This window comes from Glycine soja, chromosome 14, assembly GCF_004193775.1.
Source record: "Glycine soja cultivar W05 chromosome 14, ASM419377v2, whole genome shotgun sequence".
NCBI classification, from domain to species: domain Eukaryota; kingdom Viridiplantae; phylum Streptophyta; class Magnoliopsida; order Fabales; family Fabaceae; genus Glycine; species Glycine soja.
Window position 1 is genome coordinate 3,504,977 of NC_041015.1, and position 12,785 is coordinate 3,517,761.

Genomic DNA, 12,785 nt, shown 5'->3' on the forward strand with positions numbered 1-12,785 from the left:
AAAAGAATTTAAATCTTATAAAAATTAAATGACTTGCTAGAAGGAAGAAATAAATATAAATGTAAGAAACAAAATTGATAACTCAAATTACTTTAAACATTTTTTACAACAGAAAGTACTTTGAAAGTTAGAAATGTAGGTATATCCTTCTGTCAGAGAATAAGAGTCACACTTGAAAAAAAATATTTATTTTAAAATAAATGTTGTATTTTTTTATATAAACATTAATTGTTCTTTTCCACTAATATTCTTAATAAATATCACTTAGTTTTTTAATATAATATTAAATTATTTTTTTATCTTCTAATTTAATTTCTAAGTTTGATTTAGTCCTTTATTTTTTTAAATTCAATTTAATCCTTTAATTTTTAAAACTGACTTAATTTGGTCCTTTTGTCTAAATTAATCTGATGGTATTAGAAAATGTGTATTTTGTATTATGTTAAAAATCACTTAGTAACGGTTTAAAATGATTGGGAGGTGTAATTTTTTTACACAATTGACTCAAATTTAGATAATAAAATCAAATTGAATCTATTTTAAAATTTAGATAACTAAACTAAAAAAAAACTAGAAAACCAAATTGAATCTAAAAACTAAATTAAATGATAAAAAACTAATTTAACTTTAATATTATTTTCTTTCATCTATATTTATTAATTTTTTTATATGTGTAAAATTACTTAAGGACATATTTATTTTGTAACGGAGAAAATATCTTTTAATCAATCATTATGGTCAGTCATATTATCCCTACCTTCCCATCACTTATTTTGCATCAATACCCACCCAAATAAATGTTACTTTAATTTTTGAATTTAATATTAATAATATTTTTTCATTTATTTAATAAGATTAATTATATAAAATCAGTATTCACTTTTATTTATTTATTATTATTATTTTAATTTATATAAAATAATCCAAGACACTTATTTTATAAGAAAGGAATTATATTTTTAATCAATCATTATCGTCATCCTTATCTTTGCAACCTTTCCATCAGTGATTATCATTCTCGTTGACTTTTGTGGCTGGCTCTTTGATTTTGCCTTTTTCTTCGTTAAGATTAACTTAAACCCACAAGTTCACCTTTTCTATACTTAATTATCTCATCTTTTGTCATTTTCTATCTCTTCCAATAGGACGAATAACGGACCTTTCACACTATACTGCAGTCTGCAGCTAGCTAAAAAAGTCAAAGACAGATTTTTTTTTTACAAGAAATAAAGTGAGATAATGAATTAAAAAACATTTACTAGTTAGAAATCGATAAAGTCACACCTATCATTCGAGAGATGGAGGAAAGATTTTTAGGGAAGAGGATTCAAGTCCCCATACCTATTTGTTTAGAGATTTAAAGAAAGTTGGATGGTTAAAGGGAAATGAAAAGGGAAATTTTTTTGTGGAATTTGATTCTCTCAGTTGATAAAATTAATATTTTTCCATAAAAAAAAAAAATTAACAGTGCATGGAGCAGCATGGAAAGGTGCGTGAAAAAGTGCATGTATAGAGTAAGCAATGAATAAAGTATTTGTTGAATTAGCTGGTTGAGATGACAGTGACAGAATGAATTGGAAATTATGATACCAATTCCACATGCGTTTTGAAAAAAATTAAATAACATTGGGCCCACGTCGATCTAGAACGATTGAATATTGTGATGTGAAGAAAGATCTGTAAGGAACGCTGACTCTCACACATTAATTATGAGAGTTTAAAGTTTTCTTCTGTTGCTGATCAAAGCTGATCGAAATAACACTTGCTAGCTGAACTATGGAACTGGAGAAGACACCAACAAGTTTGGTTTTTGGTGTTAATGGTGAGAGGTTTGAGCTCTCCCACGTTGACCCATCAACCACTTTGCTCCAATTCTTACGCACTCGCACTCGTTTCAAGAGTGTCAAGCTCGGTTGTGGTGAAGGTATATACTACAACTTTGTGTTCAACCATTTATCTTTTTTTGTTTTTCTATTTCAATAAGCTTGGTATTTACGATATAGATTCATTTTCTTTCTCCTTCCTTCTCTGTAAGATTAATTGTGGTAATTCCACTTGGTGAAATCCTGAATTAATTTTTATGGTCTTGGAATGATTTTCCAGTTCCAGGTCAAACGGGTTATTAGTTCAAATCTGTAGTGACCTTGTAGGATGCTGCTTCAATTTTTGCCCTTAATTGTGCTGCCTTTATGCTTACTGTCACTTTAAATTGTCCAATACACCTTTTCTGGCCGTTTTAAGAAGCAGATACAATGGAAGACTTTGATGTCAGTATACTGATTAGGCTGATCATAAGCATGTACTGTACTTCTGTCAAACAAAAAAAAAACACGTACTGTACCGGTTCCTATTATTCTTGAGCTATATCAATAATTTTCATTTTCATTTATATATGATAAGTTCTTCAAAGAGTAACTCTTGATAGTGTTAATGTTCTCCATAACTTTTTGTATATATTAAATTTCTGGGATCCAACAGATAAATATTTTAATATCATTTCTACCATAAAAGAGTCTAACTAAGTTAGATAATTTGCAACTGTTAATTTATGAATTATTCTTTGAGATTTGAATCTAAAATAGTTTTTTTTCTTAATGAGATAAGAAAATAAAATTGATACATAACTAATAAATATTGCTTTTTTATTGAAAAAAAAACTTTCTCCATTCCAATTATAACAGCAACTGTATCCTAGAACATAAATTTGAATAGTTATACAAATGTTATCTAATCGGGTATCTTATCCATCCATATATATAGTACTGATACTATACGGAACTGGAATTATCAAGAAATTGTCGTGCTTCTCCTTATTTTACAATTTTTCTATTCAATATGTTGAATAACTGGGTTGGTTGAAAAGGTGTGTGGATAGGTACTAAATAATTTTAAAACTATAAGAAATTGTAAACTTGAGCTATTCAATGAAAACTCTTAATCCAATGAATAGTTGAGAGAGAGAGAATTATTGAATGGAGTAACTCTGCCAAGTGTTTTTCTTGGAGTAATTTGATTTGCACCCAATATATTTAGGCGGGGGAATTCATCTTATTTTACTGATGCTCTAATCATGAAGATGAAGGAGGTGATTTAGTAGTCCTATTTTTATTATTTTTTTTCAACTTAGTACTTCATGTTTAGACATGGTTGGTTGGTTTCAGGGGGTTGTGGCGCTTGTGTAGTTTTAATCTCCAAATACGATCCTGTGCTTGACCAAGTTGAGGATTTTACAGCAAGCTCTTGTCTCACACTACTTTGCAGCATACATGGCTGTTCAATAACAACTAGTGAAGGCATTGGAAATTCTAAAGAAGGATTCCACCCAATACATAAAAGATTTGCAGGATTCCATGCCACTCAATGTGGCTTTTGTACTCCTGGAATGTGTGTTTCCCTCTTTGGAACTCTTGTCAATGCTGAAAAGACTACTTGTCCAGAGCCACCTGCTGGGTTCTCAAAAGTAACTGTTGCTGTGGCCGAAAAGGCAATTGCAGGGAATCTTTGTCGCTGTACTGGGTATCGACCGATTGCTGATGTCTGCAAAAGCTTTGCAGCTGATGTTGATATGGAGGATTTGGGGTTCAACTCTTTCTGGAGAAAAGGTGATAACAAGGACTCAAAGCTTAGTAGGTTGCCTCAATATGACCATAATCAAACGAATAGTAGATTTCCCTTGTTTTTGAAGGAAGTCAAGCAAGATGTGTTCTTAGCTTCCGAGAAGCACAGTTGGCACAGACCTATTAGTCTAATGGAGCTTCAGAGCTTATTGAAATTAAACCATTGTAATGGAACCCGGATAAAAATTGTTGTTAGTAATACAGGTATGGGATATTACAAAGAAAAGGAAGCCTATGATAAGTACATTGATCTAAGGGGAATTTCTGAGCTTTCAAAGATCAGAAAGGATCAAACAGGGATTGAAATTGGAGCAGCAGTGCCAATATCTAAAGCTATTGAAGCACTGAAGGAAGAGAGCAGAAGTGACTTTCTCTCAGATTATGTGATGATACTTGAAAAGATTGCTGACCATATGAGCAAAGTTGCCTCAGGATATATTCGGACCACAGCCAGTGTAGGTGGAAATTTAGTTATGGCACAAAAGAATAATTTTCCCTCGGATATTGCTACAATACTTCTTGCTGTAGATGCAATGGTTCACATAATGACTGGTACACAATTTGAGTGGCTAACATTGGAGGAATTTCTCGAAAGACCGCCATTAGGTTTGGAAAGTGTGCTTTTGAGCATTAAAATTCCTAATTTGGAACTCAATAAAAGTGAATCATCAGAACCAAGAAGTAGATTCCTTTTTGAAACTTACCGAGCTTCTCCTCGACCCCTTGGAAATGCCCTTCCCTACTTAAATGCTGCTTTCCTGGTTAAGGTGTCTCAATGCAAGGATTCTGGTGGAACTGTGATTGACACTTGTAGGTTCTCTTTTGGTGCTTATGGGAGTAAGCATGCAATCAGAGCAAAAAATGTTGAGGAGTTTTTAGCTGGAAAGCTTTTAAGTGCTAGCATTCTATACGATGCTGTCATCTTGGTTACAGCCACTATTGTACCTAAAGATGATACCTCAAAAACCACTTACCGTTCAAGTTTGGCAGCTGGTTTTATTTTTCAGTTCTTTAACCCACTTCTTGACGCTTCCGCAATAAACAATGGTTATTTTAATGGACATATTAATCTTCCTTATGCTAAGGATTTTGAGTTAAAAGAGAATCAGAAGCAGGTTCGTCATGACAAAGTTCCAACTTTACTGTCATCTGGTAAGCAAATCCTTGAAGCAGGCTGTGACTATCATCCTGTTGGTGAGCCAATTATGAAATCTGGAGCTGCACTACAAGCTTCAGGTTTGTTTTATATCATTGAGTTTTGGATTGATTGACTGCCTTCTGTCTTTGCATTTCTATAATTGTTTGAAAGTACTAATCCCTCGAGGTACGCAGATCCATTTAAGGGTCTAACCTCTCCCAACAGATGTTTTTCCATATTCACGGATCAGGGATTGAACTCCTGACCACATGTTTAAAAGACAAGATTATCTTCCAACCATGCCACACCATGTTGGGATATTCATTTAGTAGCATTTTATAACCAATTGCTACATAGCAGAAGTCAAAACCCCTATGTTCATTAAAAACTTGTTCCCCATGCTCTTGGTTGATGAATTGTGTATCCATATTTTGCATCTTGTCTCTGGTTACCTTATAACTATTGTCAAGATAACTATGCTAACAAGTCCACTTTGTACTGCAGGCCATATACTAGATTTTGTGTGTAGAAGTTTTATTTTATCCTGTTTCGGTGCCTGTTAATTATAACTTTTTATTTTTAATTGTTTAAATTTTTGTTCAGTAACAAGTACATATTTATGAATAATCATCATGTATAGGTGAGGTTGTGTTTGTGGATGACATTCCATCACCATCAAATTGCTTACATGGAGCATATATTTATAGTGCAAAACCTTTAGCAAGGGTTAGGAGTATAAAACTCACACCGGAATTGCAATTGGATGGATTGAGGGATATCATTTCAATTAAAGACATTCCCAATGGTGGGGAAAACATTGGATCTAAGACTATATTTGGGGTTGAACCTCTCTTTGCTGAAGAGATAGCCAGATGTGTTGGTGAACGACTAGCCTTTGTGGTGAGTTCTTATATCCCTCATTTTGATCCAATAAGGTTTGAGCTTCTTTTTCATTTCTTTGGAGATTGATATGTGAAATACTACCATTTTAGTCACCGATCAATACCTTCTTTAGGTCGCAGATACTCAGAAACTTGCAGATATGGCTGCAAACTCAGCTGTTGTTGATTATGATACCAAAAATCTTGAACCACCTATTCTATCCGTTGAAGATGCTGTTGAAAGATCTAGCTTTTTTGAAGTTCCTCCTTTTCTTTATCCAAAACATGTTGGTGATATATCAAAAGGAATGGCTGAAGCTGATCACAAGATTCTTTCTGCTGAGGTACATTGTTTACTTTGCTTCCCCTCTTCCTCTCATTCCATACCTTTGTGAACCTTGGTTTCTGATACAATGTTTAAGTTTGCTCCTGAATAATTAATGTTTAATTGGTTATGCTGAACAAATACTCATTGTTATCTATCATATTCAATGTTAAATGCAGTTGAAACTTGGGTCTCAATACTATTTCTATATGGAGACACAAACTGCACTTGCTGTTCCAGATGAAGACAATTGCATTACAGTTTACTCCTCAAACCAATGCCCTGAGTTTGCGCATTCTACTATAGCAAGATGCCTAGGAATTCCTGAAAATAATGTTCGTGTAATAACAAGAAGGGTTGGGGGTGGTTTTGGTGGAAAGGCCTTGAAAGCAATATCTGTAAGTATTTAGTTATGCTTTAATATTTTGAAAATCTTATACATTACTCATCTCTGTGACTTTTTTTTCAATGTAGAGCGTAGATATGAAGCTTCAAATTTTCTGTAGTTTGGAGAAGTCACCGATAATCTGAAAAAAAAGTTTTTTTTTTCTTATCACCATATTTCTCTAGGCATATTAGTATGCGCTCTTATTAGACAAATTTCTGAAACTGTAAAAAAAGTTTACTCCTGTGAGTTATAAATAGAATCTTATGTCATGTCACATCATCTTGAAATTGTCCATATAAGTAGCTTCTTTCCAATATTTGGCTATATCCATCATATGTTGCATGATATAATTGTCAGCGGCAAGCCTGGAATTAGAATTGGTTTTCTACTTCTGTCTTTTTATTTCCTTCTTCCTTCAAAATATTATGTGCTTTAACTTCTCCTTTTTCTAACCCATCCTGTAAGATTGCAGAAAAGATTCAGTAGTAGAGAAGTTATATATGAAAATTACATATGTATGCATGTGTGTCTAACTGTCTATAATACTAACAATTGGATCATGCAGGTTGCCACATCATGTGCACTGGCAGCACAGAAATTACAGCGCCCAGTTAGAATGTATCTAAATCGAAAGACAGATATGATAATAGCCGGAGGAAGGCATCCCATGAAGATAACTTACAGTGTTGGGTTTAGGAATGATGGTAAGATTACTGCACTAGAAATTCAGATATTGATCAATGCAGGGATATATGTGGATATAAGTGCAGTTATGCCACATCATATAGTTTGTGCACTTAAAAAGTACGACTGGGGTGCACTATCTTTTGATATAAAGGTATGCAGAACAAATCATCCTAATAGATCTGCAATGAGGGGCCCTGGGGAGGTTCAGGGATCATTTATTGCTGAAGCTATTATAGAAAATGTTGCAGCTACACTTTCAATGGATGTAGATTCTGTGAGAAGCGTTAATCTTCACACATACAAAAGTCTTCAGTCATTCTATGAGTACTATCATGGTGAACCTTATGAGTATACCTTGCCTTCAATATGGAGTAAGTTGGCTGTTTCTGCAAACTATGACCAGAGAACTAAATTGGTGCAAAAGTTCAACAGGATTAACACCTGGAAGAAAAGGGGAATTTCTCGAGTACCAGCTGTGATTGAACTGACTCTAAGACCAACTCCTGGAAAAGTAAGTATTTTTGTTGACGGGTCTGTCGTTGTTGAAGTTGGAGGAATTGAAGTGGGTCAAGGTCTTTGGACAAAGGTGAAACAGATGGCTGCATATGCTCTGGGTGCTATTCAATGTGATGGAACTGAAGGTCTTTTGGATAAAGTACGGGTTGTGCAATCTGATACGGTGAGCTTGACTCAAGGAGGCTTCACTGCAGGGAGCACTACATCAGAGTCAAGCTGCGAAGCAGTTAGGCTTTGCTGTAATATCTTGGTAGAGAGGCTAAAGCCTCTTAAGGAAAAGCTGCAGGAGGAAATGGACTCTATCAAATGGGAGACCCTTATTCTCCAGGTAGCTACTATAAATAAAGTAAAAGAGCTCAATTTTGAACATTGATAAATTTTCCTCATAAAGAGTTATCTTCATAATTGTGGGAGGAAGTTCCCAGAAGATAAAACCAGTTCTCTTCATAATCATGCAGTAGCATAATAACATGAAGCAAAGTGGCAATTTAACTGTTTTCTCTCTTTATGATCCATATGGACAGAGTATTTATGATTGAATTTCACTACTGACCACTGAAAGGTTTACAAACATGTGTTTTTTAATTCACATTGATGCATGTATATTATTAGTAGTATTCGTAATTGTGCACGAGATGTATCGCTTAAAGCTTTTCTTGTCAAGGTTTTGTAGTGTGTGGTATGGAAGATGGCACATTGGCCCTTATGCATTCTCACAATTTATGGGATCATAATAAACTCCTTTTTAATTAGGAAAATATTCAATTACCATGTCGCTGACAATTTATTAACATACAGGCATACATGCAAGCTGTGAACTTATCAGCATCTTCATTTTATGTACCTAGTAATGATTCCATGGGTTACCTTAGTTATGGTGCTGCAGTAAGTGAGGTAAGATGGTTTTTTTTTTCTATGCATATCTCAAATCAAAGTTGTATTTTCTCAAGTTAATTGGTAGTTACTTCTCTTGAATGTTAAGTGCTTATGTCATATTTTCAGACAAGCCATGTTACTGAAGTAACTAAACCAACTTATCTTATACTGCCATGCTAAATAGTGGAAATGATTTCTCAGGTGGAAATAGATCTTCTGAATGGCGAAACCAGATTTTTGCAAACAGATATTATTTACGATTGTGGACAGAGTCTAAACCCTGCTGTGGATTTAGGACAGGTAAGCTAACTACATATTTTCAATGCAAGCTCAGCCCTAACCAAGGAATAACATAAGAATTGGGTCCAAAAATAGTTTTAATTAACACAACTTCTCACATCAAGACCCTCTGAGAGTGAAAAAAGGACAAAGAACTGGCACACCATTTCCTAAGCTATAAATTATATTTAATATTCTAAGTGGAAAAGGCAAGAGTCAACTCCAGATCACTTTGCCAAATAGGCTCCAAGTGTGATATCTTGTTATGAAACAAGATATCAGAGCTTGATGAGCCTTGTTAACAACCAAAGAGGCTCCAATTCCCTATGCTAAAAATGTCTTGTTAAGAACCAACTCAACCACAAACCCTGAGATATTAGTTGGAGGTCCTAGAATGTCTATGGTCTGTTACAATGTACAACTATTGTTCAGTTATTACACTATGAATTAATGCTTATCCTTCTCAACAATTTAATTGTATATATCCTGCAGATTGAAGGAGCTTTTGTCCAGGGGTTGGGATTTTTCATGCTTGAAGAATACGAAACAAATCTTGATGGTTTGGTGTTGCAAGATGGCACTTGGAACTACAAAATCCCAACGATAGACACTATACCTAAACAGTTTAATGTTCAAATCCTCAACAGTGGGCATCACCAGAAACGTGTTCTCTCTTCAAAAGGTATGATCAAGGAGTTACCAAAAACCTGTTTGCGCATTGGTCTTGTTTATTTAAATTTTCCTCATGAATACACATCACTTATACATGAAAAGGAAAGTTTTGTGATTCTCTTTCATTGATTTATCATAGGTTTATTATTCCAACAGTACAATTCCAAAATCTATCGATGATAAAGACAGAAAATATTTGTTAACCTTGTATGTGGTGTAAACTGTTATATGTTTTGTTGATATTTCAAAAGTTAACATTTCTATTTAATTAAATATAAAAAATATTTTAAAACTAATTTAGTGTTTATACTAAAAAACATATTTGTATTAATGGTCATTTAGATTGGGTCTCACCTTATCTTTTGATTTGGTCTTAAGGTGGTTTTAGAAACACTTCTTTATTATTATAAATATTTACATTGGAGAAGGTTTTTAAAAAGCTTGCTAGACTCTGTTACCCATTATTTTGAGAAGGACATGTTATATCTTAGGAGACTCGTGCATCACGGAGATAAATCTATGATGATAGAGACAATATCACGTCTCAAGCTAATTTTATTCGTTATTAAATGAATTTCTAAATTGGAGATGAATCATGGTTCATGATTGATCAATTCAAGATTGACCGTTTGATCATGATTTTGGACAGCATGTACAACATAAACTAACTTGTTATAGAACAGGAATTTTAAAAAATAAACAGCTTGGTATGAAGCCTAAGGATGGAACTAGTAATACTCAATTCAATTTCATCTGCATAACAGTTTAGAAAAAAAAAAAACCCAACATGGATTGTGATTATAACTTGTAGCATGTTGCAGCCTATATTTTATTTTACAGTTTATACTGTCAATAAGATTGAGAAAGCTTTACTTATTTCGGTTTGAAAACCTAAATTTGTTGGCGCAATGCAGCTTCTGGTGAGCCACCATTACTTCTAGCAGCCTCCATTCACTGTGCCACAAGAGCAGCTGTAAAAGAGGCAAGGAAACAGCTTCTTTCATGGAGCAACCAAGATGAAGAAGATTCAACATTTCAGTTGGGGGTCCCTGCAACCATGCCTGTGGTCAAGGAACTCTGTGGACTGGACATTGTAGAAAGATACTTGAAATGGAAAATGGGGAAGGACATAATGGTGCTCACTTAAATAATTTAAAAGAGTATTTTAATACACATCTCTCTGAAGAAGAAAAATTATAATTTTTTCACAAATATTTTTTATAAGACAATTTTTCATACTGTACCAAGTAATCTTATTCTATACAAACACTTCTGCCGACGAATTTTCATACTGTATTATGTTATTTTCTTATTTTATATGGACTAAGATTGTGTATTAGATCCATATTAATTTGAATATAATGCCGCATATGCCTGGTTCTGATTAATGAAATTCAAACCAATCAATTTTCATTGATTTGGATTGGTTTGAATTTTACAATTTTTTTTTACACAACACTAACCAAACCAATCCTATCAAAAACAAGTTTATTTGGTTTGGATCAATTAGGTCTTCTATTATGTAAATAAATAAGTTGGAAGAACGATCTTATTCTATCCAATTTTCAGTCCTTTTGGTTAAATAAATAAGTGGAGTTTTTCTTTTATTTTATTTCACATAATGATCATGCTATTGGAATTTTTTAAAATTTTTTATGTTTACAGTAAGAAACAGAAGCTGGTTCAGCTAGGTAGTTTTTGCAGCAAGGAAAAGGACTATCTGGACAGTTATGTTCTCCAGTTATGCATAAGTAAAATAGTTAAAAGTGTCTTGCATCTTACTTGAATGCTCTAACATCCACATAAGCATGCTTTAATTATTAACCAAACCGTTTTAAGAAAAAAGAAATTGCTCGTTATGAAAATTGGTATATGGTTTTTATTTGGTGCGGCTGAATTCATTCATATCAGCAATTCAATTTTTATAAGAGAATTTTTTGCTAACCAAATTAAATTAGGAAGTTTGCAGCTAGATATTTTAATTAAACTGCACCTCTTGCAGTTCTCAAATAATACACTGTGGAAGATCTAGGTAATTAATAAGTGATAGTAAAAATTCACGACGGCAGAGCATTTCGATCGGCCCTTAAAATGTTTATTTAAATAATTTGTTTAGAACAAACTTAGTTTAGTAACTTGACAACAATGATATTAATATATCTACTTTTTTTTTGGTAAGCGAGAAGGTTAGAATCTAAAGTCTTGTGTATACCATTATATCAATTTTTTTACATCACTTTTTAATAATTCAATTTTTTTTAATTTTTTTCATCTCCTCATGTATCTTATCTCTTCCTTTCCTTTGTATCTCTTTAATTGTGAAATTTTTTTTTTATAGAAAAGGATTATGAAAGTAGAATTCTTCTAATTCTTATATTACACCTTGACTCTAAAATATTGCAGCTTCGATGCCCTTCTTGATTCTTTTTAGAAGACTTTTTCTAAATTATTTACTACAATTCACTTAATAATAAATAATATATAATATTTAAAAGTGTATTTCAATAATCATTTTTGAAAATAGTTTATCATTTCTTTCAGGAACGTTATTTATAAGAAAGGTATGGTCAGTTTCTAAATACATGCCGACAAAGTTTCATACTGTAATTTGTTATTTTGTAAGTACTAAGTTTTTTCAAGATAAAATGAATATGATGCCGCATATAGCATGATATGTAATATTAGCAATGTGTCAAATAAAAGTAAGAGACACGTGTTTACAAGATGAATTTCCTCCATAAATAATATGGCACGTGCATGCATGACACCGTTGTCCCTTGTCCCATAAAATGATGATAGACTTGTGTTTCGTAAAATAAAGGGGGGAAAGTAAAAGGCAGGTTGCTTTAAATTTGATTTGATAAATGGAAAATGTTTTGTTTGTAAAGTCAAGACAATACAAAATTATTTCTTTTATTATATTCTTAAGATGAATATAAAAAGAATAATAAATAGTTATATAAAATGTCAGCTGCATATTCTTTTTTTTAAGATAATTTTTTATCAAAAATTAATCTTACTGATGTATGATTATTATTGATTAAAAAAATACACTTAAGAAAATTTAATATAAATTTTTCTACTAAATAAATTATTTTTATTTATATACAAAGTAATAACCAATAGGATATCATGCATCAATTCTGTTGGTTAAAAAAGTACATACTCTACTTTCGGGTGTGTATGAATTATTAAGCTAGGCATCACGAGATGACTTGTGTCACTGTCAGAAACAGAAAGCAACCTTTGCAAACAAAAATTGTAAATGGCGGGAAGACACATGAACATGTCACTGTCAGGTACAATCTAACATGGGACACAATAAATTTCTAGGCAAATGTTCAGTAGCTTAATAAAGATGAATTCAATTAACAGGGTCGCAAACACAATAAATTTGTAACAACTT

General features: G+C 32.7%; 1 protein-coding gene across 1 annotated transcript; it reads left to right on the plus strand.

Moving 5' to 3' along the window:
• The first annotated feature begins 1,656 nt into the window (after positions 1-1,656).
• Positions 1,657-10,748, plus strand: LOC114383261 (abscisic-aldehyde oxidase-like). Its single transcript, XM_028342887.1, has 10 exons — positions 1,657-1,924; positions 3,162-4,853; positions 5,396-5,655; positions 5,771-5,980; positions 6,141-6,359; positions 6,915-7,880; positions 8,351-8,446; positions 8,630-8,728; positions 9,200-9,389; positions 10,294-10,748. Exons 1-10 carry the CDS (start codon positions 1,777-1,779, stop codon positions 10,524-10,526), a joined length of 4,113 nt encoding a protein of 1,370 aa, XP_028198688.1. The 5' UTR covers positions 1,657-1,776; the 3' UTR covers positions 10,527-10,748.
• The last annotated feature ends 2,037 nt before the right edge of the window (positions 10,749-12,785 follow it).